This window comes from Manacus candei, unplaced genomic scaffold (assembly GCF_025592945.1).
Source record: "Manacus candei isolate 608988 ecotype Guabito, Panama unplaced genomic scaffold, ASM2559294v1 h1tg000106l, whole genome shotgun sequence".
NCBI lineage: Eukaryota > Metazoa > Chordata > Aves > Passeriformes > Pipridae > Manacus > Manacus candei.
In genome coordinates this window covers 342,465-363,957 of record NW_026138154.1, presented here as the reverse complement: position 1 = coordinate 363,957, position 21,493 = coordinate 342,465, and the positions used below count along the sequence as shown (strand labels likewise).

General features: G+C 53.5%; 1 protein-coding gene across 3 annotated transcripts; it reads left to right on the top strand.

Moving 5' to 3' along the window:
* Positions 1-505: 505 nt before the first annotated feature.
* On the top strand, positions 506-20,980 carry SLC25A42 (solute carrier family 25 member 42). Of its 3 annotated transcripts, none has more exons than XM_051769228.1 (8): positions 506-563; positions 8,707-8,827; positions 10,283-10,394; positions 12,054-12,079; positions 13,017-13,183; positions 13,769-13,885; positions 14,721-14,872; positions 15,825-20,980. In XM_051769228.1, exons 2-8 carry the CDS (start codon positions 8,747-8,749, stop codon positions 16,148-16,150), a joined length of 981 nt encoding a protein of 326 aa, XP_051625188.1. In that variant the 5' UTR covers positions 506-563; positions 8,707-8,746; the 3' UTR covers positions 16,151-20,980. The 3 variants fall into 3 exon arrangements, with proteins under 3 accessions (XP_051625188.1, XP_051625187.1, XP_051625189.1); XM_051769227.1 differs by lacking the exon at positions 506-563 and adding an exon at positions 592-904; XM_051769229.1 differs by lacking the exon at positions 506-563 and adding an exon at positions 1,929-2,014.
* The last annotated feature ends 513 nt before the right edge of the window (positions 20,981-21,493 follow it).

The window sequence follows — 21,493 nt, the reverse complement described above, 5'->3', positions numbered from 1 at the left end:
GGGATCCTCGGGCTCTCCTCGGTGGGACAGGGCGGGATCTCCGGTCTGACCGCGGGATCTCCCGGGGTCTCTCGGGTCTATCCTTGGTATCCCCAGTCCGTCCCCGGCCTGTCCCCTCCATCTCCGGGGGTATCTCCGGTCCCTCCCCGTTCTGTCCCCGCCGTGCCCGGTCCGTCCCCGCTCTATCCCCGGGCGGTCACTCCCCAGTCCGTCCCCGCTCTATCCCCGGGAGGTGTCCCCGCTCTCTCCCCGGGCTGTCCCCGGTCCGTCCCCGCTCTATCCCCGGGAGGTGTCCCCGGGCTGTCTCTCCCCGGGCTGTCCCCGGTCCGTCCCCGCCGCCCCCGGTTCGGTGCCGCACGCCCCGCCCACCTCGCGTCTGTCCCCGCCCCTTTCCGCCTCCGATTGGCCGGTTCCGCCGTCATTCCGCGGGCGCGCAGCCACTCCGCGCGCGCCGCCCTGCCCTCCCCCGCGGCGATTGGCCGCGCGGCGGGCCGGGCCCCGCCTCCCGCGGCGCAGCGGGGGCGGCCTGGCGGCGGCGGCCGAGGCGGAGCGGAGCGGAGCCGGTGAGTGCGGGACGGGACCGCGCCGGGACAGGGGCCGGGACGAGGACCCGCAGCGGGCGCTGACACCGCCCCGGCCGCACATCGCCGTGACCCAGGGCCGGGCGGCCCCGGGCCGTGCGGCGGCGCGAGGCACCGGGTGACATTGGCGCGGCCTCCCGCGGGGTCACCCCGTGCCGGCCCGGCCCCGCGAGGCTCCGGCTGCTCCGGCCGCAGGACCCTCCCGGGCCACCCGGCAGCTCGGGGCAGCGGCTGGAGCCGCGTCCGGGGCCGGCCCGAGCTGCGGGAGAGCGGCCTCGGCCGAGCCCAGCGCGGGCGGCGGCACCGCGGCGAGGCCCGGCCCGGTAACGCTCCCTGCCTGCCCTGCCTTGCCTTGCCTGCACTGCCTTGCCTGCACTGCCCTGCCTGCCCCGACTGCCCTGCCTTGTCCTCCCTCCCTGCCTGCCCTGCCTTGCCTTGCCTTGCCTGCACTACCCTGCCTTGCCTTGCCTGCACTGCCCTGCCTTGCCTGCCCCTACTGCCCTGCCTTGTCCTCCCTCCCTGCCTGTCCTGCCTTGCCTTCCCTCCCTGCCTGCCCTGCCTTGCCTGCCCCGACTGCCCTGCCTTGTCCTCCCTCCCTGCCTGCCCTGCCTTGCCTGTCCTGCCTTGCCTTCCCTCCCTGCCTGCCCTACCTTGCCTGCCTTGCCTTCCATCCCTGTCCTACCTTGCTTTGCCTTCCTTCCCTGCCTTGCCTTCCCTTCCCTTGCCTCACCTTCCCTCTCTCCCTCCCTACTTTCCCAGCCCCTACTTGCCCAGCTGCTCCCCTTGCCAGCCCCCCTGCCTGCCCTGCCAGCCCGTCCCCCTGCCCACCTCCTGCCCCCAACCCTGCCCGTCCCCCTGCCCACCTCCCCCCTTGCCAGCCTGTGCCCTCTCTCAGGTGTGGGGTGTCTGTGTCGAGTTTTCCGGCTCCTCTTCCCTTCCAAGTCTCCCGATCAGAGCTGGGCTCAGCCAAGCTCAGCTCCACGTGCCCGGGGGGATTTGGGTCCTGTTAAGTTGCTCTGAACCTGGAAAGGAGGCAAAGTGTTGTCTCTGTGCTGAGGGACAGGGGGCACAGAGTGTGTTGAACACAGATCCCCCCCCTGCCTCCTACTTCTCCCACTTCAGCACCAGCAAGAACTTGCAGAGCAGGGGGGGGAACTTCCCTGCTCTGCCTTCAGAGGTGGGGGTGGAAGGATTGAGTTTAAATTGTGATGTCAAAAACCAGGTGGGAAAGGCTGGAAGTGCCTGTGCAGGGTTAATAAACGAGGTCCCACCTTCTCGGCTGCCTGTGAGCCTGGAACTCCCTGTTCCAGCAGAGCAGTTGCTGTGCTGACCTTAAACCTGGGCTCCCCTGAGGCCTGGAGGCGCTGGAGATGTGTCTGTGTGCCTTGGAGACGTGTTTGTGTGTGGTTTTTCCTGCTGGCTGGTGATTCAGGGTGGGTTTGGAACCTGCTGTCGCTCTGCTCTGGGTTCTGCTGCTGCTGCTTCGCTGCCGAGCTCTCTGGGGGAGGTTGCTGCCGAGCTCTCTGGGGGAGGTTGTTTTGCTCCTCCCGGTGTTGTTTTCCTGCGGTCTGATGGATTTTGGAGTGTTTTGGAAACATCCTGGGGTTGAAACGACTCCTGGTTGGAGAAGGGGGGTGTGTGTGAAGGAACAGAGGAGACGTCTGTGGGTGCTGGAAACCAGCTGAGGAAGGAGAGACTGTAATAAAGGTACCAGAGGGTTGATACAACCACACCAACAACCTGTGGGTTGAAGGTGTTTAAAAATAACCTGAGTGTCCAAAACACCAGGGCTGGATTCTGGGGAGCTGAGCATCTTTACACCCTCCTGGAGCTGTGGGTACTCAACACTTGCTTTTCTTTTCCCCCAGCGAGTCAAAAGGATTGTTCAGGACCTCTGGATGTGGGTGCTGAGGACAGGGGGGACTGGGGCTGTCCTTGGTGTTGGATTTCAGCAGGAACTCTGGCCCCAGTGATTGCTTCAGACAAGGGAATTTTGGCCTCTGATAACCCCAGAATATAAGTCAGGAGCTGCAAGAATTTGGTTGTTTTTTTTTTTTTTCCTTTGAGCTGGAGCTCTGCCTTGTGAGGGCAGGTTTCAGGTGTGCCTGGTGTGTTCAGCCTCACTCCACGAGGTTGCATAAAACAGAAAACCCCAGCCCTGAGCCTGTGGTTGCCTGGGCTTGGGTACAGGTCAGACAGGTTTGGAGAAAAAACCTTCAGGAACCAGGAATGATTTTCTTCGAGCAACTTTGCTGCCAGTGACAGGAAAGTTCATTCAGCTTTGCCCTTCCCCTACAACCAACACCAATTTTTCACCCTGTGGTGCCGTTTTCCAGGTGATCCATCAATATTCCTGGGCTTGGGAAAGGGTGTTACACTTTGCCTGGAGTGGAGAAGGTGACTGAGATGCAAAGCCACCAAATAAATGAGGTTTTAAGGAGCTCTTTGCTCTGTAGCTGTGCTTTAAATCTGCTGCTCCCTGTTGTTGCCCAAAGGTGAAGGTCTGTGTTGGTGCTGCTGGGCCTGAGTTACCCCCCCAAAATAACCCAACTGAGCTGAAACCTGCAGCGTTTTGGCTGAGCAGAGGTGATGCTTGACTTTAAATCCTGCCAAAGTCAAGGCAGAGTGAGCAGGACACACACTGAGGGGGCAGCTCCTGATCTCTGGAGCTCCACCAGGGTGGAAATCCTTGCCCTGAGGGAATGGCACCTTCCTGGCACAGCTGTGGCTCATCCTGCTTCCTGATGGAAGATCTTAATTCCTTATTTTTCCTTACTTATTTTTCTGCTGGGGGGTTTTAGAGCAGAGACTGTGTGCTGAAGTAGTTTTATATTTTATTGTCGTCTCCTCCTGGTGTCACCTTGGAGAAATGATTTCTGAGGAGTGTCCAGGCTGAGGGGTTGTGGGATGGGTGGCTTGTTTTCCTGCCTTCTCCTGGAGCCAGGGAATTGCTCCCTGACCCGGGGAGTGGGTTCAGCCCCCTCCCTGGCTGGAGGGCTCTGCCCTCCCTCAGATAAAGCTGCTTTCTGCCTGGCAGATAAGAGCAGCTCTCCAGCTTTTGGCTGTGGAAAACCCAGCTGAGGTGTTCCCAGCAACAGGCTCCTCTCAGCAGCTGAAGAATGAAAGCTCTGTCTCTCCTTGCCAAGATTCCCTCTGTTCTGGGGCTCCTTCCCAACTCTGTTCAAAAACACCAGGCCCCAGGAATAATCAGCTGCCTTTTTTTTCTTGCAGGGCTTCGGGTTTAACCATTTCCCAGTGCCCTAATTCGGGTCAGATCGTCCAAAAAACCACGCCAGGAATTCGGATCTTTGTCCCGGGTTTTTGTTGGCAGGCCTGGGGTTTGTCTCAGGGGGAGGGTTTCTTTTAAAGCTGAGGAAGGCTGGAAGAAAATTAAACTCTTCCAGATACTGTAATTTAGGGAGTCTTTCAGGCAGTGATTCCCTAAAAATAATTCCAGTGGTTTCTGTCCAGGCCTTTAGGGGAAGGGGAGCTCTGGACTGTTCACAGCTGATGTTTTGGGGCTGGATTTGTGTGTGAGGAGATGGATGTGGCTGAGGAGAGCTGGGGCTGCAGGGCACCCCTGGGCTTGATTTTTAACAGCTTAATCAAACTGGAAGGCAAAGATGGACCTCAAGGGCCCATCTGGTTGGAGTTCATCCCGTTCTGAGCGTTTCAGCCCTTTTTTTCCTGTGATTTCCTGTGATTTTCTGTGGTGCTTTTGCTCCAAGGGTGATTTTGAAGCTGCAGTAATCTCAGTTTTTACCACATCTCTCTCTCTCTCTCTGTCAGACTCAATTGCTCAATTTAACAACAACAATTGAAGGGAAACCTAATTGAGCAACTTCCCTGGGTCACTTCAGCCTGCCTGGGAAAATGTGTGAACCCTCCTGCAGGAGCTCTCTGGGTTTTCTCCTTCTTTGCTAATTTAATTATGTGCTTTCATTAGCCACGTTAACGACATAATAAACAAAAAAAAAAAAAAAGGAGCTGGATAACTGAGCAGTGAGGGCAGCTGGAATGTCTGAATGGAGTTGTACAAGGGGGCTTTTTACCTGACTGAAATGGAGATGATGCCCCAGAGGTGAACTGTGGCTGTGAGCTGAGAGTGGGATGTGCTGCTGCAACGACTCCCAATTACTCCGTTTAAAAAGCCTTTAATTTTCTGTCTGTGCCTTGTTTTTTTCTCCCCTCAGCCCCAGTTTCTCCTGAATACAGTGAATTTTGCGAGCATCAGGGCCACAGCTTTGCCATTCCCTGTCACGGGGCTCGGGACTATTTCGGTGATTCCCTCTGGGGTTGTCAGAGGGGGAAAAAAGCAAATATTTCTCAGCAAATAGCTGCTGGTGCTCTTTGCTTTGCTCTACTTTGCTTTGCTGGGGAGATATAATTCCCTCAGAAATCTCGGGGCTTTGGGACAGGTCTAAATTCCACCAGGGAGCATCAAACAAACGTGTTTTCCAGTGGTCAAGGAATTGTTGAGGTTGGAAAAAAACCCCTCAAGAACAATTATAACAAATATCATTGTAAAGCATGGTTGTTATAAAAATATGGTTGGGAAAATATGGTGGGGAAAATATGGTGGGGAAAATATGGTGGGGAAAATGTGGTGGGGAAAATGTGGTGGGGAAAATGTGGTGGGGAAAATGTGGTGGGGAAAATGTGGTGGGGAAAATGTGGTGGGGAAAATGTGGTGGGGAAAATGTGGTGGGGAAAATGTGGTGGGGAAAATGTGGTGGGGAAAATGTGGTGGGGAAAATGTGGTGGGGAAAATGTGGTGGGGAAAATGTGGTGGGGAAAATGTGGTGGGGAAAATGTGGTGGGGAAAATGTGGTGGGGAAAATGTGGTGGGGAAAATGTGGTGGGGAAAATGTGGTGGGGAAAATGTGGTGGGGAAAATGTGGTGGGGAAAATATAGTTTTAGTGCCCAGGTGCTCCCAGAGCTGTTGGAACACCGGGATAGACCTGGAAAAGCCACCCCAGGCAGAGCTTTGCCATCCCAATATCCTCAATTTTCTGGGGTGCTGAAGGGGAGGAGGGGCCTGAGCTTCCCTTTTTTTTTCCCCAGTTTGGGAAATCTTTAATCTGTGTTGACCCAGGCAGTTTATTCTGCTGGATGTGCAGGAAGTGCTTTGCCCTGTCCATAAATTTTGGTGTAAAAGCACGGAGTGTGTTACTCATTAAACCCCTTTAACTTCCAAACTCCCCTTTGCCAGCAGTTTTTCCTGCCTGATTCCTGAGGGGAATGGTTTGCTCTGCCCTGGGGATCCAGATGTGTGACAGGGCCTTGTGTAACTCCCATAGAAATAACCCAGTGGTGTGTCATAAAAAAAATCACATCTAATCCACAGCTTTTTCTTTTTTGTTTTTTTTTCCCCTGGTTGCCTGTGGCTTTGTAAACACAGGGAATGGCTGTGCTGGGAGCAGGATGAAACACAGGGATTTAAAAAAAAATACCCACATGGCTTTCAGTGGATTACTTAATGAGCCAGTCAGGGTGATACGTGTGCAGGATGATGTTACAAATTCACCCCCCAAACTTTAAATTCACCCTTCAGATTTGAACCTGACCTTTGTTCTGTGTGGCTCCAGTAAATGTGCATTATTGGTCAAAATAACCCCCTGGCATCAGAGCCCAAAATAAAATACAGCTGCCTGTATTTTTTGCTTTCCTTCAGCAGAAAATAATAAATAAATGCTATTTTTACCTCGGAGCCTCTGCATGTTTAGAGCCTGTGTTTCTGCAGAGCCATGGGGGCAGTTTAATGTGTAAAACTGGGCATATAACAGGTGTTTGTGAGCTCAGGGCACTAAAAATAAAAGAGGGGCATGTCTGAGTGGGCTGAAAGACAATATGGTGGGGTGAATGCATCTCATCCCTGTCCCAAAATAAAGTCAAGGGCTTAACATCAGGTCTGCAAATCCCCTCTCAGGCATCTCTTTCTCAATCAATCTTTCAAAGAAAGTTGTGTTTTGCATCCCTAAGCCCTTCAGCACGATTTCTATTTTTGGGGGGTGTGGGGGGTGTGTGTGTGTGTCTGTGTGTTATTTTTGGCAGAGATAAATCTGATATCGTGACCTACATTCCTTTGTTGGAGCCAGGCAGGGGAAATGTCTCCACCTGTGATTTCTTTGGTGCCTTGGCTGAAAGGCTTTATTTCGTTTTACAATGAGTTTTCCCAAGCAGGGGAGATAAGAGGGAGTGAGAAGGGGAGGGAAATGACTGCAGGTAGCAGTGAGAAATAATTAACTGCTCTTCAAAATAATTAAGTGCTCTGCTCTGCTGTGTCATGGGATCATCCCTGGGCTTGATCCTGGAGGGAGTTTTTGTTCCCAGGGCCAAACTTCTGCGAGGGAACCCTCTGGGTGCCAACACTGCTGATGTTTGGGTTGTGTCAGGTGTTATTTCTTGTTCAAATTTGGAGTTATTGCTCTCTGAGAGACATCTTTTTTTTTTTTGGAAAACCCCCTCAGGAGCTGGAAACACGTGGGTTTGTGTCTTCCCAAAGCTCCAGCAGGGGAAGGGGAGCTTCAGGGTGACCTGATTGTGGCCTTCCAGGACCTGAAGGAGCCAGCAGGAAAGATGGAGAGGGATTTTGGGCAAGGAGTGGAGGTGACAGGACGAGAGGGAATGGCTTTTCCCAGCGCCAGAGGGCAGGGAGAGGTGGGATATTGGGAAGGAATTCCCCCCCTGGGATGGAATTCCCAGAGAAGCTGTGGCTGCCCCATCCCTGGGAGTGTCCCAGGCCAGGCTGGAGCACCCTGGGATAGTGGGATGTGCCCCTGCCCGTGGCAGGGGGTGGGAATGGATGAGTTTTAAGGTCCTTCCAACCCAAACCATCCTGGGATTCTGGGATGTTTGGCATTAAAGGTGCCCAGGGGTGTTTGTGGATCCCTCATCCCAAACTGGTGATGCAGGAGCTGCCTCTGCTTTGCCTTTGATATCTGCTGGAGAGGGAAGGGTGGCACTAATTTATGGGAGACACGAGGGAGGGAAAAAAAAAATAGGTCAGCAAGTCTGAAAGGTGCTGACAAGCATAAAATACCTGGAGATTGTTAAAAAGGAGGGGGGAAAAAAAAGGAGCCTGAAGGTGGTTTTTCCAAGCCAGGCATCAGAGGGAGCAGGAGTGAAGTGACTTGCTGGGGGACAGGATCTGTTTGGGAATTCAGATTTCCTGAGAGCACGTTCCTGGGAAGGAATCCAGGGTGTCACTGAGGCTGTTGGAACAGCTTTGAGGCTTGGAAAACTGCTCCCTGTTGTCACAGACCCTTTTGTGAAGGGGTTCACCACCTCTCTGTGCTGCCCCAGGGTTTTTCCAGCTGCAGCTCTTCCCATTTCTGGAGATTTTAAAAATTAAGAAAAAAAAAAAAAAAGGCAACTGCGTGGTACAAAAAAATCACCCTGTAAAAAGCAGAAATATTAGAAATTTAAAGCTAAAAACAAGTGAAAAGCTTCTGTTTAAAGCATTCTCTCTGCATCTACACTCTGCAGCTCCAACTGGCCGGTATTTCTGCTTTTTATGGTGCAGCTGTGAGGAGAGGGAGCCCTAAAATCAGTGATGTGCTGCTTCAGGTCGGATCCCTGGTGTCATCAGAACAGCCTTTCTGGCACGTGTGAGCCACTGGATCTCTCTCTCTTCCCTAAAATAACCTCCACTTGCTCCTGCCAGGATTTGGGCACTTGCTCCTGGGACTGGTTTTTTTTCCCCCCTTTTTCCAGGGCAGGGGGTTTAAATTTCCACAGCCCCCCTCCAATGTCTGGTTGCTCAGCAGTGAGATATCAACCAGAATCCTGCCTGTAAGAGGACAGGGCAGGGCCTGACCCTTCTCCCTGGAAATGAGGGATGTTTTGGTGGTGTTGCTTGCAGCTGAGTTCCTCTTGGGGTGGAAAGGGTGGATGTGATGGACACAGGTTTGATGTGGCACCAAAGTACCCCCCACACATCCCTTTACACCTTAAAGGAAGGGAATTGCACGAGGATCCTGGAAATGCTCTTCCCTTGGGAGCTTGGAGAGGGGTTTCCTGCTGGAAACAGCCCTGGGAGCGTGTCAGTCCTTCCTGTGCTTTCACTACCTGGATAATTCCCTATTTTTGACGCTTTTCCTTGGTTTTTATTCCCCCATGTAGGAGCCAGAACTCTTCTGCCCCCTTGGAAGTGTGACTGGTAATGGGTAATGGTGTGAGAGAGGGTCCAGTGGAATTCCCAAAGGATGTGGAGCCAGTCACAGCAGCCCATCTCCCAGCTGAGGTGAGAGCACAAGGAGCTGGGGAGCCAAAAGCAGCGTGGGAAGGAGGGGAAGGGGGGGATCCTGAGCCCCCACCTGGAATCCTGCATCCAGCTCTGGGGTCTCCAGCACAGGAGGGATGTGGAAGCTGCTGGAGAAAACCCAGAGGAGGCACCAAGAGGATCAGAGGGCTGGAGCAGCTCTGCTGGGAGAGCTGGGATTGTTCAGCCTGGAGGAGAGAAGCTTTGGGGTGACTTGATTGTGGCCTTCCAGGACCTGAAGGGGCTACAGGAAAGATGGAGAGAGACTTTGGAGAAGGGCCTGGAGTGCCAGGACGAGGGGGAATGGCTTCAAACTGACAGAGAGTAGGGTTGGAGGGGATATTGGGAAGGAATTCTTCCCTGGGAGGGTGGTGAGGGACTGGGATGGGTTTCCCAGAGAAGCTGTGGCTGCCCCATCCCTGGAAGTGTCCAAGGCCAGGATGGGGCCTGGAACAACCTGGGCTGGTGGAAGCTGTCCCTGCCCGTGGCAGGGGGTGGCACTGGATGGGTTTTCATGTCCTTCCACCCCCAGGCAGCCTGTGATTTGAGCTCTGGGGTGCTGGCAGAGCTGCAGGGCGTGTGCCAGCCCTGGAATGTGTAACCTGTGTTCCTCTGGGGAGAGCCAAGACTTTCCATCCCCCTGGGAAGAGGCATCGCTGGCACTGCCAGGCAGGGCTGGGTTCCCTTGTTGTGTCCTGCTGGCAGAGCTGGGACCAGGGCCACGAGCCTGGCTGTCCCTGCTCCTGCTGCTCCTGCTGCTGGATTCACTGGAAACCCTGGAAGAGGAGGGGATGCTGAACCTTGGTCTGGTTTAGCCCCAAGCTCAGGCTGAAGTTCACCTTCACGTGGCTGCCCTTGCCTTCGGCCCCGGCCAGGCAGAGATGGGAGGGGAAATCCAGGGGTTTGGGCAACAAACATTAACTTTTTTAGTTGTGAAACGCTCTGAGAAAAAGGGAGATGTTAACTCCTCTTCTCCACAGCCACACAGAGCGTGTCAGAAGCTCACAGTAAGCCTGGTGTCACAGTCTGGAGCCTCCACACTGTTGGATTTCATTTACTTGCTCCCTGTCTGTGTGTTGGGAGAAAAGGGCTGCTTTATAAACATGAGCTGGGGCAGGAATGCCAGTAACAAACCCACTGCCATCCCATTCAGCAGAGCAGGAAACCTGCCTGGTTTTATCCTTGGGATAAAACAGGGCTGGGGTGTTACTGGGAGAACCTTGGGGAGAAATGGTGGGGAGGGAGTGGCTGAGCTCTGAGAAGGAGAAATAACAGAGAGGAGGTAGGAGGTGGCAGGTCTTGGAATTTTGCTTCCTGATCTGCTCAGGAATTCACTGTGCTAGAAATTTAGGAAAGCATTTTGACCCAAATCCTGGAGAAAGGGGGGGGTAAAAGCTGCAGCAGAGGTGAAGTGTTATTCCTTGTGCTTTGTTCCAGGATAACCAGGAGAAGAAGAAAGTGCTCAACTCCCTGATGTCTGGTGCACTGGCTGGTGCTGTTGCTAAAACTGCAGTGGCTCCCCTGGATAGGACAAAAATCATGTTCCAAGGTGAGTCCTGTGGGCTTTTCCAAAAATACTCTTAATTCTTGTTGGCAGGACCCAAACCAGGGCCCCTGACCTGCTCAGCCAGCCTGTTCTCCAGTGCCCCAAGGGGAACAGGAGGAGCTGTGGAGGCACTGGAGGCAGGGAATGGAGGGGTTGGAGTTTCCTGCCCCTGAGTTGGTTTGGGGGGAGCTGAAGTTAGTGATGGAAATACTGCAAGAGGCACTGGAGCTGCATCTCTGGGTTTGTGTTGCAGAGCCCTCCTTGGAACCCCTGAACTGTGGAACAGAAAGTAAAATTCATGTGTTTGGAACAGAAAATTGCCAGGTGTTCAGCAGGATTTGGGATTCAGCCCCGTCCTGGGCTCTGTTTGGTCCCCCTGTCCCAGTGCAGGGACTGAATTAGCTCCACTAATTATCCCAGAGGGATAATTAACAGCACAGGCTGTTGATTGAGGAGACATTTGGTAAAGGCAGGAATTTTAAAGCTGGTTGACGTCCCAGATCAACTGAATTGAGTGGGTTTAATCTGATCCCTGGCTGACATTTAATTTGGGATTGGCTTTCATTTGATGTGATTTTCCCTGTGGACAGTGAGGGCTGAGGGATAGCAGGGCTGTGGATCAGGGGGATTAAAACCTGGGCTGGGATTGCCCCTGGGAGCAGATGCTGGTGCAGCAGGGAGGACATGCTCTGCTCTCCCACCACAGCTCACCCCCTGGTTCATCCCAGGCTGGAGATGTGGGATGGAACCACAGGACTGGGCTGGGTCAGCAGCTGACCCGAAATCCCTGGAATTCAGACAGGCCACGTTTATAAAAATACCTGTTTGCTTTGGCCCATCCCACTCACTGCAAAGGATGTGATCCAAATGTTCCCATTTGAGCAATCTCTTAGTTCCTGATGGATATTTTAGCTTCTTGCTCTTCCCTGTCCGAGCAGGGGCAAATCACCTTTGGGATATTACCTGGATATTTCCTATTTTTGACACTTTTGCTTTGGGTTATTGAGTGGAGGAAGGTTGTCCCTTAAGTAGAGACTGAAAAATGGGGCTCTGAGCAACCTGGAAAGATGGTCTTTAAGGTCCCTTCCAACCCAAATCCTCCTGGGCTTCCACAATTCTCTGAATTTTCCTGTGGCAGAGGGAGAAGAGCTTCTTCTTTTCCATCACAATTGTGTTTATTTCTGAAAAAAAAAAAAAAAAACCAACAAAAGTGAAGAATGGCATAAAGGAGCAGGGTGGTGAAAATGCATTTGCATGTGATCCTTGGATGCACTCGAGGGGTTCCAAGTCTCAGATGAGTGAGGGAGAAGCTGCAGCAGCTGCTTAATTGGGCCCACGTTTGGTTTGGAGCCTGGGCATGGAAATGCTCTGCTGAAATATTGGGGTTTGAATTAATTTTGTGTTTATTCCTTTGTTTCAGTGGCGTGTGGCACGAACTGAACGTTTTCCCCACTCCTGTGCTGGTTACCAGTGTTAAGCCCTTATTATAAAACAATCCCTGCTTCCTCCTGCATTAATTCTTTTGCTTCTCTTTTTATCCCTCAGATAAAACACCTGTATGGTTTATTTATGGGCCAAATGTTTATTTATATTTGATCCATCTAAATGTGTTGCAAGACCTAATGTTCCTTTTTTTGTTGTTTTTTTTTCCCCTCCTTTTAGTGTCTTCAAAAAGATTTTCTGCCAAGGTGAGGTGTTGTGTCTTGTCTGCTGTTGCCCTGAAGTGTTTGATTAATGGCAGTAATAGCTCCAACTGCATCTTTTGTTTGCCTTTTTTTTTTTTAACTTTCTTGCTTGGGATTTATTAGGAGGACTCAGTGGAAAGCACAGAGGGAAAGACTGGGAGTAATCTTGTTTATTATAGGGCAGTTTTTAATCAGATTGTTGGTGGCACAGAGGGGCTCAGTCCTTGCTCACACTCTGGGTTTTACCCAACATTAAGTGTGACATCACTCAGGGCTTGTTTTTGGGACCTTCTCTGGTGATTTTTTTGCTTTCCCCCCCACCACCACAGGGTGGCCAACAGGTCCAGGGAAGTGATTCTTGCCCTGGACTCAGCGCTGGTGAGGCCACCCCTGGAGTGCTGTGTCCAGTTCTGGGCCCTCAGCTCAGGAAGGACATGGAGGGGCTGGAGCAGGGCCAGAGGAGAGCAACAAGGGTGGGGAAGGGACTGGAGCACAAGTGCTGTGAGGAGAGGCTGAGGGAGCTGGGGGGGCTCAGCCTGGAGAAGAGGAGGCTCAGGGGAGACCTCCTCACTCTCTGCAACTCCCTGACAGGAGGGGGGAGCCGGGGGGGGTTGGTCTCTTTTCCCATCAGTAAGACAAGAGGGTTTGGTCTTCAGGGGAGGGTTAGGTTGGATATCAGGAAGAATTTCTTTCCAGAGAGGGTGCTCAGCCATTGGAATGGGCTGCCCAGGGAAGGGGTGGATTCTCCATCCCTGGAGGTTTTTAAGGACAGACTGGATGTGGCCTCAGTGCCATGGGCTGGGAACCACGGCGGGGTTGGATCAAGGCTTGGATTGATGATCTTGGAGGTCCCTTCCAACCCAGCTGACCCTGTGATTCCATGGTTCTGTGCCAATCACCCCTTCCCCCGGGGTTTTTCGGATCACCCCACGTCCTGCAGGAGGCTTACAGGCTCATCTACCGCACCTACCTCAACGAGGGCTTCTGGAGCCTCTGGAGGGGCAACTCGGCCACCATGGTCCGCGTGGTCCCCTACGCCGCCATCCAGTTCTGCGCCCACGAGGAGTACAAGCAGCTCCTGGGGAGCTACTACGGCTTCCAGGGAAAGTAAGGATGAGGGAAGGGCGGGGAGCAGCCTGGAGGGAGGCAGCTCTGGGCAGGGCTGCTGGCCCCGGGGGGGAGCTCTGTTGGCACAGGGCTGTGCCAGCCCCTCTCGGGGTGGTGTGCTTAAAGAACAGTGTGCTGGGGGGCAAGGGAAGGATGGAGTCAGGAACAGGGTGTTTGGGGGATTAATGGAAGGATGGGGTCAGGAATGGGGTGTTTGGGGGGCTAAGGGAAGGATGGAGTCAGGAACAGGGTGTTTGGGGGATTAATGGAAGGATGGGGTCAGGAACGGGATGTGTGGGAGGCCAAGGGAAGGATGGGGTGAGGAACAGGATGTTTGGGGGCCCAAGGGAAGGATGAGGTGAGGAACAGGGTGTTTGGGGGAGGCAAGGGAAGGATGGGGTCAGGAACAGGGTGTTTGGGGAGGCAATAGAAGGATGGGGTCAGGACTGGGGTGTTTGGGGGCAGGCAGAGCAGGGATTTGGGAGCAGGCAGAGCAGGGATTTGGGAGCAGGGAGAGCAGAGCCATTCTCCAAAGTTTTTCCCTGTCCAGGTGATGTGTTTGGTCTGTTCTGTCCCCTCCTGCAGGGCCCTGACCCCCTTCCCTCGGTTCATTGCTGGCTCCCTGGCGGGCACCACTGCTGCCATGGTCACCTACCCCCTGGACATGGTCCGTGCCCGCATGGCTGTCACACCCAAGGAGATGTAAGTCCTCACAACAACCCCTGCAGCCACCACCACAGTGCACAGCTTTTGGCATTTTAAGGTCAGGTACCTTTTTTTCTGATTTTCTGGATCTTTTTTTTATGGTCAGATACCTTTATTCCCAATTTTCTGGATCTTTTTTTTTAAGGTCAGATGCCTTTATTCCCATTTCCTGGCTCTTTTTTTTTTTTTTTTAAGATCACATGACTTTATTCCCATTTTCTGTGTCTTTTTTTTCCAAGGTCAGATGCCTTTATTCCCATTTTCTGTGTCTTTTTTTTCCAAGGTCAGATGCCTTTATTCCCATTTTCTGTGTTTTTTTGGTTTTTTTAAGGTCAGATGCCTTTACTCCCATTTTCTGGCTCTTTTTTTTTAAGATCACATGACTTTATTCCCATTTTCTGGATTTATTGTTTTTTTTTTAAGGTCAGATGCCTTTACTCCCACTTTCTGGATTTTTTTTTAAGGTCAGATGACTTTATTCCCGTTTTCTGGGTCACTTCTTGCTCAGAGCCTTTGGTGCAATAAACCTCTTATTGCTGGGGCTCTGAGCACTGACCTGGAAGGAGATGGATACTGGGAGACCTCACTGCTGGAAACTCTGTGTTGGTTCTTTAGGAGACCACTTGGTGCTTCCAGAAAGATCCAGCAGGCAGGACACAAGTGGTGGAAGGGCCAGGATTGGTGTCTGTGTTTGCTGCTGAAATCCCTTCTGAGCTGTCTGATGAGCTCAGGGCCCAATTAATTAATTGCTGATCCTTCAGAAAGTGCTGCTGGGAATATTTCCTGGGGTTGTGCAGCCTCTGAGCAGCACAGCTGTGCTCTCCCTTTGCAGGTACAGCAGCATTGTCCACGTCTTCATCCGGATATCCCGGGAGGAAGGGCTGAAAACCCTGTACAGGGGGTTCACCCCCACCATCCTGGGGGTCATCCCCTACGCTGGGCTCAGCTTCTTCACCTACGAGACGCTGAAGAAAGTCCACGCAGGTAAAGCTTTGCTTTCTGGGGGAGGCTTTGGGGCCAGCTCCAGGTGTTTGGGTTGAGGGGGGGCAGGTAAAGCTTTGCTTTTTGGGGGAGGCTTTGGGGCCAGCTCCAGGTGTTTGGGTTGAGGGGGTGCAGGTAAAGCTTTGGGGGAGGTTTTGGGGCCAACTCCAGGTGTTTGGGTTGAGGAGGTGCAGGTAAAGGTTTGGGGGAGACTTGGGGGCCAGCTCCAGGTGTTTGGGTTGAGGAGGTGCAGGTAAAGGTTTGGGGGAGACTTGGGGGCCAACTCCAGCTGTTGGAATTGGGGGGGGGCAGGTAAAGCTTTGCTTTTTGGAGGAGGCTTTGGGGCCAACTCCAGGTGTTTGGGTTGAGGAGGTGCAGGTAAAGGTTTAGGGGAGACTTGGGGGCCAACTCCAGCTGTTGGAATTGGGGGGGGGCAGGTAAAGATTTGCTTTTTGGGGAAGGGTTTGGGGCCAACTCCAGGTGTTTGGGTTGAGGAGGTGCAGGTAAAGGTCTGGGGGAGGTTTTGGGGCCAACTCCAGCTGTTGGAATTGGGGGGTGCAGGTAAAGCTTTGCTTTTTGGGGGGGAGACTTGAGGCCAGCTCCAGGTGTTGCAATTAGGGGGTGCAAGTAAAGGTTTGGGGCTGGCTTTGGGGCCAACTGCAGGTGTTGGAATTGAGGCGGTCCAGGCAAAGGTTTGAGGGAGTCTTTGGGGCCAACTCCAGGTGTTTGGATGGAGGGGGTACAAATCCTTCCCCTCCCCTTGGAGCCAGCTGCAAAGTGGCTTTGTGGAGCTTCTGGAGCCTCTTTACCTGCAGGAAACCCGTGTCTTGCAGAAGCCACGAGAAACCACAATTCCCGGGCGCGGGAAGGACTCGGGGCCCAAAACCCCGGGAGCGCCGGGTTCGGGCACTCCCTTTTCCAGCTTTCCCACCTTCTGCCCCTCTCTCCCTGGCAGATCACAGCGGGAAGGCCCAGCCCTCCCCTCCGGAGAGGCTGCTCTTCGGGGCCTGTGCGGGGCTCATCGGGCAGTCGGCCTCCTACCCGCTGGACGTGGTGCGGCGGCGGATGCAGACGGCCGGGGTGCTGGGCCACACCTACAGCTCCATCCTGCTCACCATGAGGGACATCGTCAGGGAGGAGGGACTCGTCAGGGGCCTGTACAAGGGCCTCAGCATGAACTGGGTCAAAGGGCCCATCGCGGTGGGAATCAGCTTCACCACCTTCGACCTGACGCAGATCCTGCTCCGCAAGCTGCAGCACAGCGGCGGGGAGGAGAGGTAGTGCCTGGACCCCCTCAGCCCCCGGCCAGGGGAAGAGCCCCAGACTGTGTAGAAAGAGCCCTCGCCTCGCCCGTGCCCTCCCACGGCTCCAGAACTCACCTGCCTTGGTTTGGGTTTCCTGTTGTTCCTGGATTTTTTAATTTTTTTTTTTTTTTTTTTTTGGTCCTTTTTAACGAGCCCTCTCAAGTCCCTCGGAAACCTCCAAGGGCCCATCGTGGTGGGAATCAGCTTCACCACCTTTGACCTGCCACAGATCCTGCTCCCTGAGCTGCAGCACGTGGAGAGGTAGTGCTTGAACCCCCTCAGCCAGGGGAAAAGTCCCAAACCCTGTAGAAAGAGCGATGCCCTCCCACAGCTCCAGAACTCACCTGCCTTGTTTGGGTTTCCTGTCCTTCCTGGATATTTTTTTTTTAATTTTTTTTTTTTTTTTGGTCCTTTTTAATGAGCCTCTTGAGTCCCTCGGATGCAGTGGGAATCAGCTTCACCACCTTTGACCTGCCACAGATCCTGCTCCCTGAGCTGCAGCACGTGGAGAGGTAGTGCTTGAACCCCCTCAGCCAGGGGAAGAGCCCCAAACCCTGTAGAAAGAGCAGTGCCCTCGTGCCCTCCCACAGCTCCAGAACTCACCTGCCTTGTTTTGGGTCTCCTGTCCTTCCTGGATTATTTTTTTTAATTATTATTATTATTTTTTTTTGGTCCTTTTGAACGAGCCCTCTCGAGCCCCTCGGAAACCTCGACCCCGAACAAAATCCCTCCGACCCCGCAGAGCTGAGTCCTCCAAAGCAGCTGCCTCACCCCTTCTGCCTGACTCTGGTGCCAGGAGAGGAGCTTCCCAAACCCACCCGTGCTGCTCCCGCTCCCCCCCTGGGCAGAGGAGGCGGTGGGTGATGGAAGAGGGGACTCTGTGCTGTTGGAATGACCCCCTGGATGTGGGAAGCTCCTGGCAGGCAGTTTGGAGCTCCCAGAGCACGTGTTGGCTGGAGGCAGCCTGCCAAGTGCAATATTCCCGTCAGTCTGGAGGGAATTCCATGTGTTCCTGCGAGCTGGGAGCGTGCTCTCCACGGAGCAGGGCCGGGACTCTGCTCTTGTCCTGGAAGGTGAATGTTTCTCTGCCCTTCTCCAGTTGTTTCTCTCACTTTTGGGTTGAGTTGCATAAATCCCCCTTGTTTGGGGTGTCCCTCTGAGATTACCAAAGACTGTGGACAGCAGGGGAGGGAAGTTCTGAGCCGTTTTGGGAATGGAATTCTCGTGTGTGTTGTCCTTGTTGTCGGGTCAGGGCTGGGCCTGGATTCCCAAACTGGATCACGTTCTGGGGCTGCCCAAACCCTTCCATGTTGTCCTGGTCTGGAGGCAGCGTTTTCCAAGGGATTTAACAGTGTTGATGCCCTAGGAGAGGGTGTTACATCCTTGCAGCTCAAGCAGTTTTATCCTTCAGTATTATTGTTGCTGCTCTATGCACCACGTGAGAACAAGCACCTGACTTTGCTGTCCCCAAAAAAAAGCTGTCCCTGTGTGGTGGAACCAGCCTGGGAACTGATTCCAGCTTCTGGCATTGCTTCTGAACAACCTTTTTGTCTTTTTGGTACCTGCTGTGTAGGTCGTGTCACCTCTGTTTGTTAATCCACATCCCACCTGCTTTCCCATTCCTAAAATTCTCCTGGACCAGCTTGGTCCTTGGGATTCTGGGCACCACAGCCAGTGCTGACCCTTCAGAAATGATCTATGTAGTGCCAATCACTTCCACTGGTAATTTGAAAATTAATGGTGAAGAAGCTTTTGGTGTTTCTATTTCAAATCAGTTTTCAGGGAAACGGAGATTTTGGGGGTGGGGTTGTTCTGTGATCCGTTCCTCTTATTAAATTTGGAGTGCAAGAGAGGTCAGAGCAAACTTCAGGCTTCCCTGAGAATCAGATTACCTGTACCAAGATAAAAAATCCCTCCTTAGCCCTGCACAGTCCATAATGTATAAAAGAAAAATGAGGCATAAATTAGAATCTGTCCTTTCCTGGTGTTTGCACTCCAGCTGTTGTAGCTTGAGCCTTGTGTCACGGATTAATGGGAATGGAGGGAATTGCACAGCTGGTAGAGGCAGCCTTCTCCTTTCTTTTGTCTTTGCACTTGTTTTTTGGAGCAGAAACTTGCTTCTGATGCCAAATATTTCCTTAGGAATCAAGCACCTCCACTTGCACGTTGTGGCCGTGGCCCAGGGCCAGCACACTGAGGTGTTAACAGGTTGTTCCCAGAGCTGGGATGGACCAGACTTTCCTGGCTGGGTGTCAACCTCAGTAATTTCTGCCTCCAGGCCCAGAAATGGTGATTTGTGCATCCCTGGACTGCAGCCCCTGATCTGTGATGAGAGAACTGTCAGTGTTGGGGTGTGAGAGCCCGTGGAGATGGCCCTGAGCTCTGGCTGTCCTGTGCTCCTGCTGCTGCCAGAAGGTGTTCTCAGCTCTTCTCCTCCCTCGGGTGAAGCTTTGCTCGGTCCTTGCAAGAGCTCCTGATTTCTTTTCTCCAATGGAGAAGCCCAATTATCCTGCTCTTGTCTTTCCCTTGTCCGGCCCGGGGAGGAAATCTTTGCTTCCCAGGCGTGTGAGCAGTTGTTTGTGTGTCTGTGTGTCCAATCCATGCCCATCCCCTCCCAGCCTGGACAGCTCCTTCCTTTCTGCACAGCCCTGGAGGAGGAGGAGGAGGAGGAGAAGCTGGACTGTGACATCCAGGTTGGAGCTGCTTCCTTTGCTCCGTGGAATTAGTGGATCATCCCAGAGCATCACTGAACCCCTGTGGCCACAGAGGTGCTTTAACTCCTCCTGAGAAAGGATTCCCTGGGTGACTGGGAGTGAATGGGAGGGCAGATCTGCACAGGGAATCCTCTGCCCTGGCAGGAGTGCAGCCAGTGGATTGAAGTGGATGGGAATCCCCTGGAAGAGGCTGAGCCTGGAACCCCCCCCTCGCAGCCAGAACCTGGAGCTGAGGAACAAGCACAGCCAGACTTGGAAGCACTGGGCCAAGAGAAGTTGTTCCTTGAATTAGCAGCTGCACCTGATTGTAATTCAGTGGAATTTGAGCCAAACCTGCTTTTCCAAGTTCTGCAGGCTGAGTGTTTGTTCGGAGGCAGAGCTTTGGATTCAGTCCGGGGTGGGTTTGGTGCTTTTGTTTCTTGGGCAGAAGTGTTTGAAGTAACTGTGTGTTACTGCTTTGGGTTGTTTTAAATAGTGGGGGTGGGTTTTTTTTTTTGTTCCTTTCTCTGATTTGAATGTAGAAAAGGAGAAACAGAGTGTTCTCTTCCCTTCTCTTATTCCTTGCATGAACTGAGACACGTTCCAGATCTCTCTGCTGCCTGGAATGAGGTGTCCTGCTTTGGGAAGGGGGGTCTCTGTGTGCTGGCCAAGAAGGTCCTTTGCCTTTAGCCCTGAGAAAGGAGACAAGTCAAACAGGAATATCCTCTACTCCTTCTTTTCTTTAGAACTTCTTTGCTACTGCTGCAATTCCCCCGTTTTTCATTTCGTCCTCCTCGAATTGCTTTGGATTCCCGAGTCGGGTTTCCCTCCATTCCTTTAATGTGTTACAGCCAAGCAGGAATTTGTGCTTTTTTTCTCCCTCCCTCCTGCTTCTGCACCTTGAGCCCTGCACTAGCACTTCGAGAAAATCAGGTCCAATAAATGCATCCAAAATGACAAAGCTGCAGCTCTCCGGCGGCGCCTGAACAGCCCGACCCCGTCCCCCCCTCGCAGGCCTCAGTGCTCCTGGGGGGGGCCAAGAACTTACAGGCACTGAGTGATGGGAAGGAAGGGGTTTTTTTGGAAGTTTTTTGTCCAGTTGAGCACCTTCCCTTGTCCCAGCTCCTTCCCTTAAGGAGCTGAGATGCTGCTGCTGCTGCTCCGTGTCGTTTCCTCGCGGTACCTCCGAGGATGCCCCGTTTGCTCCCTGGGAGTGGCTGCTGGCTGGAAGGTGCCTCCTCGGGAAGAGCTTGGGAAGCTCAGAGGGTCACTTGAGGATGTGGGAGGCAGGATCTGAGCTGGCTTCTTGTTTGCCTGGCGTGGCTGGAGGGCGGTGGCACCGTGGTGGGAGGGTCGGGAGAGGAGTCCCGGCCCCCCGGGCTGGGCGGTGTGGGGCTCCCTGGGAGCCCTCCAGGAGCAGCTCCATAACTTCCTGTGGCACTTCCCTTTGCCTTCCACCTGGAAGGACTCGAGCACCATCTTCACCCTCTTGTCTTTTAACCCAAAAGCAGATGAAAGGAGACTTTGAGCAGAGGTGACGTGGCAGCGCCGAGCAAGGCCGGTGCCAGTCCTGGGCGGGCAGGGAATGTGCTGGGATCCTTCCCAGGGAGATTCCCCAGTGCCTGACTGGGTTCCTGGGCTCTGCAGGTACTTCCCAGGTTCCTGGCTGGGTTCCTGGGCTCCTCAGAGAGCTAGGGGTACATTCTGGGCTTTCCCCACCTGGACTGGGGCGGAGGAGGAGGAGGTGGCCTTCCTACAAAGCAGGATCTTTTGGGGCAGGATCTTTTTGGATCTTGTAGGGGCTGTTTCCTCCTGTTCTGTCCCCCCCTGGAATGCCATGCCCTGCAGGTTTTCCCAGCACTGCTCACTGCCTGTGTGGTCTATGCATTTATTAGCACAAACACTGTTAAAATGCCTTTTGTGTCCTCACCATCAGTGTGTGTGTGTGTGTGTGTGTGCGTGTGTGTGTCGATTTTGACTGCTTTTCTTGGATCTGGAGTTCTATTTTATTGCAGTGAAGACACTTTGTTATATATATAATGTTTATATATTTTAAGATTTGTGCCAAGAGAGGATGTATATTTAATAATAAAAAAAAATCGAGTTGACTCGCAGGCTCCCCGGGGGTGTCTCGTGTTCCACGTCGAGGGGGGGGGGTCCCACAACCCCGGGTGGGTTTGTTGGGAGGGGCTTGGCAGGGAAGTTGGGAGAAGCCTGGGAGGAGGGAAAGGAGCCCTGGGGCTGGTCCAGGCCCTGCCGTGGTGTGGGACAGGGACACAGGGCCGGGTGTGTGGTGGCAGCAGGTGGCACTGTCGGCTTAGCCACGGCCTGGTGGCTTCCCCCGGGTTGGGGACCCCCAGCTGCTGCCAGTTTGGGGGGGTTTTGGTGTTTTCCAGCTGCATTCCAGGCCTGGTGTGGCTGTGGCACCCAGTGCAGTGCAAGGTGAGGAGGTCAGAGCAGGGAGGACGAGTCCAGCCCTCCCAGAGCAGCCTCCCTGTATCCCATTGCTGTTCCCTGGGATGTCCCCTTGTATCCCGAGGGAAAGCGAGACCCAGAGGCTCAGACTTGCCCTGAACCTCGTAGGAGCTGCTCCCTGTCCATCTTCCCTGGAGCAGGACCAGCTCCAG